The sequence below is a fragment of the Bactrocera oleae genome, chromosome 4, assembly GCF_042242935.1.
Source record: "Bactrocera oleae isolate idBacOlea1 chromosome 4, idBacOlea1, whole genome shotgun sequence".
NCBI classification, from domain to species: domain Eukaryota; kingdom Metazoa; phylum Arthropoda; class Insecta; order Diptera; family Tephritidae; genus Bactrocera; species Bactrocera oleae.
The window spans coordinates 34120757-34134271 of record NC_091538.1 but is presented as its reverse complement, the minus strand read 5'-3'; the positions used below and the strand labels follow the sequence as shown (position 1 = coordinate 34134271).

Below are 13515 nucleotides of genomic sequence, written 5' to 3'. Positions count from 1 at the left end.
TAGATATAATTGAATATAGAATAGTTTTGATCTTGCAAATCTCTTTTATATTCTCCATGATATCGAACGTTATCAAAAAAGTCGCGGGGAGTGTTGGTTTTTCAATACCAGGATATATAAAAAAACTTGCCGACCTGACAGACGCTGCTCTGTACATGTTTTGCGTATATTTCAACATTTTTTGTATAAACCGCGTAGAATTTGAAACTCTATAAAAGGTTTTGGTTTTCTTTATTTACAAAAGGCTTTATTTAATTTTAAAGTATGTGAGGTACCTCAATGAAACTCAGAAGCATCTTTTGCTTTTAAGATAGCTAAGCTAAGATTTTCAAACTTCCTGTTGACTTTATACCGTATATATTGGTCAATATGTAAGATATCTTAGCAAAGGTACTATATTATAAGTTTTAGTTATATTGGTTCATGAATTATCCAAACACCTATATACTACATATAATGATTTTCGTTATTTTAACAAACCCTATGCCGAATATATCGGTCAGTGTTGAGTTATTTATTTATAAAATTGCTTGAAAATGTGTTCTTGAGCAATGACCCAATATACCCTATACTGTGATTTCCGTTTTTCTACCTGACTTTAAACCATTTAGGTTGGTAAAAATGTGAGATAGTTTGATGAAATTAAATGGGCAAACTTTTTTTTTTTAATTATGTGGCTTAGCGCAGAATATGAATGAAACTAGTCTAGACCTTGGTCCAAACCTTATACCCTAATATTCAATTCCGATCTTCTGGCTGACGTTTTACACATCAACTCAATGTATTAAATTTAGCCCCTTTGGTAGATTATATGTCATATAGGTTATCTTATTTGAGGATTATTTTAATATAATTATACAGAATCAAAATATAGCAATAAAATTAAGTGAGTCTCTCTACCATATTATATAAGTTATTAAGATAAACTTTTGATTGTAATCCATTGAAGATTTCCTCGAACAATGAATCTTAAATTCTTTCGCAACATCTTTTATTTTAAAGTTTTGCAAACACTTGAAGTCCCTGGCTTTCATCCTGCAAATTGCAAAAGTATAAAATGTTCGGTTACACACGATTTTAGCGCTACCTTTTTTGTTTGTTGAGACAATAATCACAAGTGATTTCTTTATATTTCTAAGTTAGGGCCCGAATTCAAACTATACGTTTATAAATACTAAAGGCCAAAGACAACACAACGCATCGTCAAAAAATTCGAAATTGAATCTTTCATTGATTACGATTTACCACACCACATAACATATGTTTGTAATTGTATGAAATTTTAATGTAATTCTGCTATCAAATAAAATATACATGTATGTACTTTTTACTAAGATATATGCTCAATTTCAAACGTCGAATACTTTTATTCCTATTTTGGATGAGAAATCACATTACTAATGATTTATACTTATTTTATAACAACAATAAAAAAATCTTTTATCTTAATATTCATATATATTCAAGTCATACATTCATACACCCAAAATAATTTACGACATAAAGTTTATGAGTATACATAAGTTTTATGAACTTCCGAATGACCAATCAGAAAAATATTCGAAAGACGGAATTCTTATTCATACCTTCTTCAATTTTTTTCCTATAAACAAACATCTCCTGCCGTAGATCCAAGTGCATCCAGTAAAGTAGTCCTATTATTACTGCAATTGCAATGAGCACTAGCAAAGGTTTGCAAATCAAATATTTACGATTGTGACAACGGTTTGTGCAGATGCTATGAGTATTTTTTGGCTAAAACTCAACACATTTTTATAAACTTCTTTTTTTTATGATTATAACTTACTCTGTTCATATGTACGCAAGTATAATCGTCTGCATCATCGGTGGACGCAGATAGTAATTTTTCCTGTGAGTTAATGTTTAACATAGTTCGCCGAATGGACCTTTTTTTCCCGAAGGAATGAGCAATAAGAGCGTCAAGTTCCCGCCGCTTTCGTATTTTTTTGCCTCCTGTGCGAAGTGGGACGCTGATCTGATGACTTGAGTCCATCTCAGAATATCTGAATATTGTTTATTGTTTATAAATAAATTTGTATGATCTATGGCACTATTTGAAAACATTTCTATTGCTTAAGAACCAATTACAAACATTATTATGTTTACATACAGTATTCCACTAGTATTGATTTTTCCTATGTAGCTTGTTTCCATACTAAGCAATATCTTGCGCATGCCCCCATAAATTCTAAATTTTTCTGACATTTGTTAGGTTACAGTAAAAGTTTTGTACATATAAGTAATACAATAAATTAATTATATAAAGTTGGGTCGATAGCCCAAAAACAACAAATTTCCAAAAGTGTTTTAACTCATAATGTCAAAATCAGCCGTTTTGTTTTTTATTTTTAATACAAATTAAATTTTTAAAAAACTTAAGCCGATGAAAATGTATTTTGAGAGATAACTGTATACAAATAGATTGTAAGTCACAGAAAATTATACAAATGTAAACAACAAATTCGCATTGATCGCACCTTGGCTATAGAGGGACACCTATCAAACTCGTCTCAAGGGAAGCGCCCACATCGTTGAACACGTACATCAACACTCCCTCAACGCATATAAAGCAAAACCTTCACATAAGAGATATTTTCGTGTTCGAATTCATCTTTTCCAATATGTTCAAATAACACTCAACTGTTCTATAACACTTATTGCAGAGTTGTGTCGAACTTTATTTTGCCATCTTCTATTCAGTTCTCATTGTCACCACAGCTAAGGTTCGCGACGCTTCTGTGAATTTTCTCTTGATTGCGCTTTGCTTTATTAGAGAGGTGAATTTTAACTTGAACCGATGAGTTTTTGCAGAAATTGATGTTGAGAACCGGAGATACTTGTAGATATATTTTCTTGGAGCATTCCGTTAAGTATTATACTCACTGATGATTAATTCATCAAATCAAAAACATGTTTTAGAAACGGAGTTTCTATAGTTTACTTTTTATAATAAAAATTAAACTCGGTAAATTAATTTACATGGGTGGTTGGTTTCGGAACAGTATCGAGCAAACTCTTAGCACTTAATATCAAATGCTTGTTTGCCTGTGAGAAGCTACATAGCAGCGACAAATTATATAATGACACCGTAACTCGCAGTACTAATGGCCGGGATGATCGTCATTCAAGGACGATCATCCATAGCATGGTTCCAATTAAGTAACACAGTATACTCTCTCCTTGTAGCTTCTGCTGACATGTTTTCGCAGAAATCATCTTCGCAGTAATCTGCTTGGGCCGAAGCCGCCTTACCGGCCAGACTACCGTCACAAAAACAACAGCAATTGCGTTTCTACCATACTTTTGCTCTGCAGATTGCTGGCGTTTTTTAACAATACTGTTTCTTTGCATTGAATTTTTTAAATATGTAAATAAATTTATCCTATAGTAAAATATTATATTTGTATTATTTTTCTTAGGTTGAAACCAAATATTGTTAGACACACTCAAGAACACATTATCTGTGAAAGCTCGGACATAAATGCTAGAGATGAGTCACTTATTAATTTCGTTGGTAGCGAGGAAATATTTATTTTTAAGAGGGAAAACTCCCACAATTATGTAACTGCAAGCAGATAAGAAGTCGTTGACCTCACCTTACCATCAAAGGAAACATTTCGTTATCCTGAATATAATGAACGGTATATTCACCTTAGGAACACGGATTGAGACCTTTATTGTAGGAAACTCCGATCAGCTAACAAGCAGTTGTGGTGGCATATTAATACATTTATTTAATAAAAACATTAATGGAAAATGGGTATAAAGAACTATTTTAATTATAATTTTAAACTGTTTTAATCAGAATTTTAATCCATAGAAAGGTGAAAAATTTGTTGAACTCGTGGAGTAAAATCTCGAAACTGGACGAGACAAGATAAAATTTGAAACATTAAAATAAAATTAAGAGACCGTGGGAAGTGTTTCGAACATAGAAGAGTCGATATAATCTACTACTCCTAGGAATATTCATTTTGAGTAAAATTAAATTTTGAAAGCCTTTTGCTCCTCTCAGTCATTGGTGTTTTATCCACATCGCACAAATATGTTGTTCATAATATTTAAAAGAAGGTTTTGTAACAACCATAGATATTGCAAGTTGCTTCAGCTCAAAGTTAAAATCAATAAAAATGTATTCTTCATAACTACAAGCAGCAAGGAAATGGTGTTTGTGGTGACGTTCATTCATCTCATTTAGTAAAAATAAAAAAAAATGATTCCTCATTTAAGCCAAATGAATGTGCAATAAACACTATTTAAAAGTCATTTGATTGTCTATAAAACTTTGGCTTACATGGTGTTAGGAAGTTCGAAGGGATTTGAGTGATCACAAAGCCTTTTTATTATGCGCAGCACATCAGTTTTGGCTCCAACATTTTTGTCATTGTAATATAAATCAAAACTAATGTCCATTTTAATAACTATTAACCTTTTTGTGAGCATTAGCTAAATTAAATTGTTTTGACTTTTCGTTTAAAGTTTAATTTTTTGTCAAATCTCATTTATTGTGTTGATAACACCAATCAAACTACAACCGAGTGGAGTTAAAACCGTAATAGGGGTATAAATAAAGCCACATTCTGGTGGCTTGAAGACTGGCATACCCAAAATTGTTGTAAAAATTTGTGAGTGATATTCCCTTGGAATGGAAAAATTGGATGTTAACTTACTCAAACAATTTCAATTTATGGCCATACAAAAGAATTTCTGGAATTTTCACATTGTTTTTAAGTGTGACTGCCCCTTGTGACCGTGGTCTTTAACAGTGTATGCTGGTACAATTATGATAAAATTTGCCAAACCAGTATTCAATCGTTAGCTGGAACCGATTCGTCTTAACACTTAGCTATGGCTTTGCATGGACAGTGTATTTTGCCATCAGAATACTAAATCCACTTTTTTCATTTAAAAAAAAACAAGCAGAGATGGCGTCGATTAGCACAATAAATTGAGAACTTTTGAATGAAATCACATGTAACTTTTTTCGTTATAAATATAATTTGTTTTTAAAACATACATTTTTGAAACGAACGTTGGAATAATTTAGTTATTTAGTTTTTTTTATTGATTACGGTTCATTACATTTATATACACATACCAAGTTTTAAGCGGATGCTATCAAATACAACCACGTTATAACCAAAATAAAATTTTTTGATATCGGTTTTTCCTTCTCCTGTAAACTTATGAAAAGTGTTGTTACGTTAATTTGCATTTTTCGAACATTAAATTACGTTAACTTGTTATTGCTTTAAATTCGTCAAGGAAGACAAGAACCATTAAAGTAAAGAATTTAAAATATTACAATAAATTTCATTACAACCAATTACTCCTGGAATTCAAATTGTATCTACAAAATGTAATTCCTCAACTCAAGCAATGGGTGCTTTCGAGCTACGTAATAATTACTGCAGTACAGCACCTATGTTGCATATTTCCTGATACTCGCTGACGTGCAGACAAATATTTAGTGTTGGCGATTATTTACACAAATTGCGTGCAAAAAGAGAGAGTAGAACGTGTTGTTGCAAGTGTTGCCAAAAATTCCCGCAGAACGTGTTACTTTGACAAATTTGCAACACTGCCATCTCGACCGCACCCTATCTTACATATTGACCGATATATACAGTATAAAACCAACTAAATTTTATTATAGTTATGTTATATAGATATATACGTTAAACTTATTAGGGGGCAGTGCCAAGCCCACTTTTAAAAAATTTACAAGCCACAGGGGTCGCTCACTAATACGATTCTTTGTGTGAAAATTCATTTTTGTATCTTAATTATCATGGATGTTGTGAAATCCAAGTCGATTCTGATTTTCAGTGGTGTTACAGAATGTGATTGCATTTTCGTCTTTTCGAGCATATGCAAAACCAATATTAAAATCAGCAGTTTACTAATGTGGCAAAACTTGCAAATGAATAAATTCGAAAGCAATTGATAAATTTAAAATTAGTTCCGCTATTTTAGCTTTTATGTAGTTAGAAGAAAAACGCAACGAAAAAATTAAAAGGAAGATTTTAAGAGATCCCAGTAATCCACTTGATTTACCACAAGAATCGCATGTGAAATTTGGTATGCATCTACTTGTGTGCTTATATACATGCTTACCTTTACAGATTTATATCACAATATCATTTGAATAAACACGCATTTGGGTGATAAATAACGTTTTGTAAAATCCTTTTAAAATATCTGAATATTTTCCATAAACTCAAAAATTATGGCATTTTGTGCTTTGTTCTTATTTATGTATACAATAAAATTGGTTTCCGTGACATCCAAAAGCGATACAATTTCTGTTTCAAACGTCAAACCAAAAATATCTGAATTCATGGCACCTACTACATTTTTTTTATCGTTTTCAATTCTAAATCCGACAACTATCAGATTCTACAACAGACCTGAATATATATTTCAATTATGTTTACAAGAGAAAGATGCAAAGGATTAGAAGGATGCCTAATATCCGTCTGTAATAAAAATGTCCCTATGCCACCCTCTGCCTGTCCTTTATGATGGTCCAAAACTATTTATTTCTTCCGCAAAGCTATTCCATTTTTTTTTTGTCCAAACGTTCGCTGTCCTCTAGCAATATGAAGGCTTTTCGCATCGTGGTAATATGTATCCCTTTCATAGCTATAATGATCGGATTTAGGTAAAATATGTGCTGTTTTGTTTGATAACTTATTGCCATTTTAAAAGCTCCAATATTTTGAAATGTTTGGCCTATCGCAATCAATGGGTGTGGCCTAGCGTTGTCCTGATGAAACACAATTCCTCCTTCATTGGCCAAAGCTAGCCACTTCTTTCTGGGCGAATGCTTCCTTCAGACGGTCCAATTGTTGACAGTACATGTTCGAATTACGCGTTTGGCCGTAGGGTATCAGCTCATAGATAGAAACACATAACAAAACCTTCCTGACGTCAAACATTCTTTGACCACCGCTTGTGACGGCTCTACAGTGGCACTCATACATCGAGCTTACTTTTGTATTCAGCATTATTTAAATGGTTTCAAATGGTTTTTGGTTCACTATTTAGCTTCTCGAAGAAGTGTTTATATCACAGTCGGACTCGACGATTACCATTATTTCATCGATGTTTCCGAGCAATCGGAACACAAAGACGACTGCAGGACAGCGAAATTTTCTTGTCGGCAAATAACGTTTTGACGCCAGCTTCTTGAATATTTTGAAGACGGCAGCGGCAGATCAAACAGCTGATGTATATAGTTTCGTTGTTGAGTACTAAAACCTTTCACTTCAAGGAAATTTAAATATTTTGTAAAGTAAATTTTTTGCGCAAAACATAATCAAATAGGTCGATTTATCAATTATCAATTGTTATTACAAATTTTATGCTTCTGTTGGTAAAATAACGTTAGACTTGTTAGAGTTTTGAATAACATTTACTTATATAACTTATTAGTGGCATCACTACAGCTGTGTGTACTTTAATATTTGACAGATGCTGCCTGTCGCTTGTCGTCGTGTATATGTTCAGCGATTAATGGCCTTCTAATCGATGAAAGCAAAATTGCGCGTTATAAGCTATTACAATATCAGGAACATACTTATTAAACAAAAACCATCAATTACTCTATATCGCCGAACTCGAGATCCAATTAATCGCTATGAAAGTCTTAAACACAACTTGTTAACCTTACCCAATTTGAATTGAATTTTTCGAAATCATACACTTTAAAATGTTTATAGCAAATTCTTTTAATTTGAAGTAACCTCTTTGTCGCAAAAGAAAACATAAAGCTTTTTACATCTTCAATTTGAGAAAGCTCGAGAATTATATATTTGAAACTGATAAATTGATATCTCTGTGATATACTGATACAAATTAGTTTATTTTAACTTTCATCTGGCAAATTTTTTCAAACTTTTTTTCATAACAAATACTTATTGATATCACTCACACGAAATGTGTCCATATTATTGCGAACAAGTACTCACTGCACACTTCATTGTCCTTTTGAATTTTTAATCGCGGGTTTTGAGAAATTTAACTTCTGAAGCGTTCTTGGATATATTTAAAAAAAAGTGTGTAGAAAGCGCATTTGATATTCGCTTATTATTTTATTCGCTATATATTTATTATTTGAACACGTACATCAACACTTCCTCAACGCATATAAAGCAAAACCTTCACATAAGAGATATTCGAATTCATCTTTTCCAATATGTTCAAATAACACTCAACTGTTCTATAACACTTATTGCATAGTTGTGTCGAACTTTATTTTGCCATCTTCTATTCAGTTCTCATTCTCACCACAGCTAAGGTTCGCGACGCTTCCGTGAATTTTCCCTTGATTGCGCTTTGCTTTATTGGAGAGGTGAATTTTAACTTGAACAGATGAGTTTTTGCAGAAATTGATGTTGAGAACCGGAGATACTTGTAGATATATTTTCGTGGAACATTCCGTTAAATATTATACTCACTGATGATTAATTCATCAAATCAAAAACATGTTTTAGAAACGGAGTTTCTTTAGTTTACTTTTTATAAGGAAAATTAAATTCGGTAAATTTACATGGCTGGTTGGTTTCGGAACAGTATCGAGCAAACTCTTAACACTTTATATCAAATGCTTGTTTGTCTGTGAGAAGCAACATAGCTGCGACAAATTATATACTGGCACCGTATATCATAGTGAAAATTTCTTTCAAGGACGATCATCCCTGCTAGCATCATAGGTTAAAATATGTAGACATTAAAATATATAAATATTAATCAAGGAGGTACATGGTAGGTTTTCGTAAATTTTATGGAGAAGTTGGCCTCATCAAAATATTCAAACATTACAACTCAACGCCGTTATACTTGTATACGGAATGACAGCCGCACCATATCTCGTGAATCACGAACCAGGCAATAAGACAGATTGGTCTTCACTGCCTCCAAATGCAGCCTTTGTTGGGAATTGATTGATTGATTGAGATTGAGGTATGCAGTGCGACCTATGGTCTATTGTGCCCTCCCCTAAGTCACAGCGACTCATCCAGCCCTAGCATATTGATGAACTCCAATATACTGCTAGGTGCCAATTAGGCGATGCGATCCCTGTTTGGAAACATGGATCCCAGGGCCTTGACTCTACGTCTGCAGACTGCTGTGCAGTCTATTAGTTGGTGTTCTGAGGTTTCCGACTCCATGTCGCAGAACCGGCAGTTTGCAGAGGAGACCAAGCCCATGTTAAATAAATGCTTGTTAAGCCTGCAATGTCCGGTGTAGAACGCGACCAGAAGTCGAAATTTGTTCCTCGGGAGATTGATTACAGCTTTATACCGTCTGAGGTTATAACCCCCCATTAGCAACTTGGCATGGCGCATGCCTTGGAGACGTTGCCAGTGTCTCTCCCTGCCTACTCTTTCCTCTTTACGGAGCAGCTCCTTAATGGTACGTGGACCAACCGCTACGCACGGTTCTGGTCCTACCATGTTTGTAGAGGCTGCAGAGCGGGCCAACTCGTCAGCAAGTTCATTTCCTGCTATACCCCTGTGACCAGGCATCCAGATGAGGTTCTATACACCCCTGCACTAGTAGCGATTTGACCTCAAAAGCCAAGCCAAGACCGCTCTTATTGCGGTAGTCGCGTTGGAGGTTTATTTCTACACACCGACTTATAGCATATACCTCCGCCTGGAATATGCTAGGAAAACTTCCCATGGGAATTGAGAGCTTGGTACGTGGTCCTGTGACCCTTGCGCCAATCCCCTCCGCCGTTTTAGAGCCGTCGGTGTACCACTTGATAGTACTGTTCTTTAGTAGTAGGTCCGGCGTGGAATCGTTCCATTCTGTCTTACTGCCAAGGGTAACCCTGAACGTCCTAGTGAAGCTTACTATTTTGGTAATGCTGTCCCTTGGAAGAAGGGCCAGTGGCATTGCGTCACTTAGGGCCTTCATCTGCTGGGACGAGATTACCTTCCCTTTGCCAAACCCTTCTGCTGAAATTTGAAGCAAGGTCTGTTTGGCCATCTGCTCGATCACAATATGTAGCGGTGTTAGCTCCAGCATTACTTCCAGTGCTGCAGTCGGACACGTACGCATCGCTCCCGACGCGCAGATGCAGGCAAGTCGTTGCAGCCTCGATAGTCGAAGTCCTACCGAGGTCTGCGATGCTTTGGAACCCCAGGCCACCGCTCCATATGTTATGATCGGTCTCACAATCACGGTGTACAACCATCTGATAATCCTTGGGTTGCAGCCCCATGATTTCCCAGCAAGTCGATTGCACAGCATGAGCGCTTTCGTAACTTTGGCTACGGTTAGGTCCACATGCTGCTTCCACCGTAGAATGGAGTCTAGCGTAAGGCCCAGGTACTTTACCGTGCTGGCCATTTTGTTGGGAATAAAGAATCGGAACTTACATATTTGATAGTAGATACTTATTGAAGACATGTAACAACGAACGATAAGACATCCAGCGGACATTGTATCCAGAGTTGTGCAGTTTTCAACGTCTTGTGTAAAGTTTGCGTACGAGGAAATGGTGGATGCCAATCCGTATTATTTTGAGGTTGAATAGTCTAAATTTTTACACTCCACATAGGACCGTTATTATTGGCAAAGTACAGAGCCGCAACCAAGTCCTCAAGTCACTAGCCATCAATTAGCCAGCACTGGTATGGTCGCCTGGATGCAGTAAGACGTAGGTGAAGACGTTTCAGACATGTTAGAATACTGCACCCCATACAATAACAAGATATCTTCTATCGAACACCTACATATCAAGGCCAGCATGGTTCCAATTAAGTAACACAATATACTCTCTCCTTGTAGCTTCTGCTGACATGTTTTCGCAGAAATCATCTTTAAAGTAATATGCTTGTGGCGAAGCCGCCTCCTAAGCACATTAAGAGAACATTCCTCCAATACGTGAACATACGCAATTGCGTTTTTTACCATACTTTTGCTCTGCAGATTGCTGGCATTCTTTAACAATACTGTTTCTTTGCATTGAATTTTTTAAATATGTAAATAAATTTTGCCTATAGTAAAATATTATATGTGTATTATTTTTCATAGGTTGAAACCAAATATTGTTAGACACACTCAAGAACACATTATCTGTGAAAGCTCGGACATAAATGCTAGAGATGAGTCACATATTAATTTCGTTGGTAGCGAGGAAATATTTATTTTTAAGAGGGAAAACTCCCACAATTATGTAACTGCAAGCAGATAAGAAGTCGTTGACCTCACCTTACCATCAAAGGAAAAATTTCTTTATCCTGAATATAATGAACGGTATATTCACCTTAGGAACACGGATTGAGACCTTTATTGTAGGAAACTCCGATCAGCTAACAAGCAGAAGTGTTTCGAACATAGAAGAGTCGATATAATCTACTACTCCTAGGAATATACATTCTAAGTAAAATTAAATTTTGGAAGCCTTTTGCTCCTCTCAGTTATTGGTGTTTTATCCACAAAAGAAGGTTTTGTAACAACCATAGATATTGCAAGTTGCTTCCGCTCAAAGTTAAAATTTATAAATATGTATTCTTCATAACTACAAGCAGCAAGGAAATGGTGTTTGTGGTGACGTTCATTCATCTCATTTAGTAAAAATAAAAAAAAATGATTCCTCATTTAAGCCAAATGAATGTGCAATAAACATTATTTAAAAGTCATTTGATTGTCTATAAAACTTTGGCTTACATGGTGTTAGGAAGTTCGAAGGGATTTGAGTGATCACAAAGCCTTTTTATTATGCGCAGCACATCAGTTTTGGCTCCAACATTTTTGTCATTGTAATATAAATCAAAACTAATGTCCATTTTAATAACTATTAACCTTTTTGTGAGCACTAACTAAATTAAATTGTTTTGACTTTTCGTTTAAAGTTTAATTTTTTGTCAAATCTCATTTATTGTGTTGATAACACCAATCAAACTACAACCGAGTGGAGTTAAAACCGTAATAGGGGTATAAATAAAGCCACATTCTGGTGGCTTGAAGACTGGCATACCCAAAATTGTTGTAAAAATTTGTGAGTAATATTCCCTTGGAATGGAAAAATTGGATGTTAACTTACTCAAACAATTTCAATTTATGGCCATACAAAAGAATTTCTGGAATTTTCACATTGTTTTTAAGTGTGACTGCCCCTTATGACCGTGGTCTTTAACAGTGTATGCTGGTACAATTATGATAAAATTTGCCAAACCAGTATTCAATCGTTAGCTGGAACCGATTCGTCTTAACACTTAGCTATGGCTTTGCATGGACAGTGTATTTTGCCATCAGAATACTAAATCCACTTTTTTCATTTAAAAAAAAACAAGCAGAGATGGCGTCGATTAGCACAATAAATTGAGAACTTTTGAATGAAATCACATGTAACTTTTTTCGTTATAAATATAATTTGTTTTTAAAACATACATTTTTGAAACGAACGTTGGAATAATTTAGTTATTTAGTTTTTTTTATTGATTACGGTTCATTACATTTATATACACATACCAAGTTTTAAGCGGATGCTATCAAATACAACCACGTTATAACCAAAATAAAATTTTTTGATATCGGTTTTTCCTTCTCCTGTAAACTTATGAAAAGTGTTGTTACGTTAATTTGCATTTTTCGAACATTAAATTACGTTAACTTGTTATTGCTTTAAATTCGTCAAGGAAGACAAGAACCATTAAAGTAAAGAATTTAAAATATTACAATAAATTTCATTACAACCAATTACTCCTGGAATTCAAATTGTATCTACAAAATGTAATTCCTCAACTCAAGCAATGGGTGCTTCCGAGCTACGTAATAATTACTGCAGTACAGCACCTATGTTGCATATTTCCTGATACTCGCTGACGTGCAGACAAATATTTAGTGTTGGCGATTATTTACATAAATTGCGTGCAAAAAGAGAGAGTAGAACGTGTTGTTGCAAGTGTTGCCAAAAATTCCCGCAGAACGTGTTACTTTGACAAATTTGCAACACTGCCATCTCGACCGCACCCTATCTTACATATTGACCGATATATACAGTATAAAACCAACTAAATTTTATTATAGTTATGTTATATAGATATATACGTTAAACTTATTAGGGGGCAGTGCCAAGCCCACTTTTAAAAAATTTACAAGCCACAGGGGTCGCTCACTAATACGATTCTTTGTGTGAAAATTCATTTTTGTATCTTAATTATCATGGATGTTGTGAAATCCAAGTCGATTCTGATTTTCAGTGGTGTTACAGAATGTGATTGCATTTTCGTCTTTTCGAGCATATGCAAAACCAATATTAAAATTAGCAGTTTTCTAATGTGGCAAAACTTGCAAATGAATAAATTCGAAAGCAATTGATAAATTTAAAATTAGTTCCGCTATTTTAGCTTTTATTTAATTGGAAGAAAAACGCAACGAAAAAATTAAAAGGAAGATTTTAAGAGATCACAGTAATCCACTTGATTTACCACAAGAATCGCATGTGAAATTTGGTATGCATCTACTTGTGTGCTT

At 34.6% G+C, this 13515-nt stretch overlaps 1 protein-coding gene across 7 annotated transcripts in view; it reads right to left on the bottom strand.

The window, feature by feature from the left end:
• The window catches only part of LOC106623322 (uncharacterized), a 112505-nt gene extending 109832 nt beyond the window's left edge, over nucleotides 1-2673 (bottom strand). For 2 of the 7 annotated variants that reach the window (XM_036378285.2, XM_070108976.1), the window contains exons 1-3: nucleotides 2132-2148; nucleotides 1808-2024; nucleotides 1587-1755 (exon numbers count right to left, since the gene is read on the bottom strand). In XM_036378285.2, the coding sequence (XP_036234178.2) occupies nucleotides 1587-1755; nucleotides 1808-2014 (376 nt within the window). In that variant the 5' untranslated portion in view covers nucleotides 2015-2024; nucleotides 2132-2148. The other 5 variants (XM_036378286.2, XM_036378289.2, XM_070108975.1 and 2 more) reach the window with 5 other exon arrangements.
• Between the last annotated feature and the right edge of the window lie 10842 nt (nucleotides 2674-13515).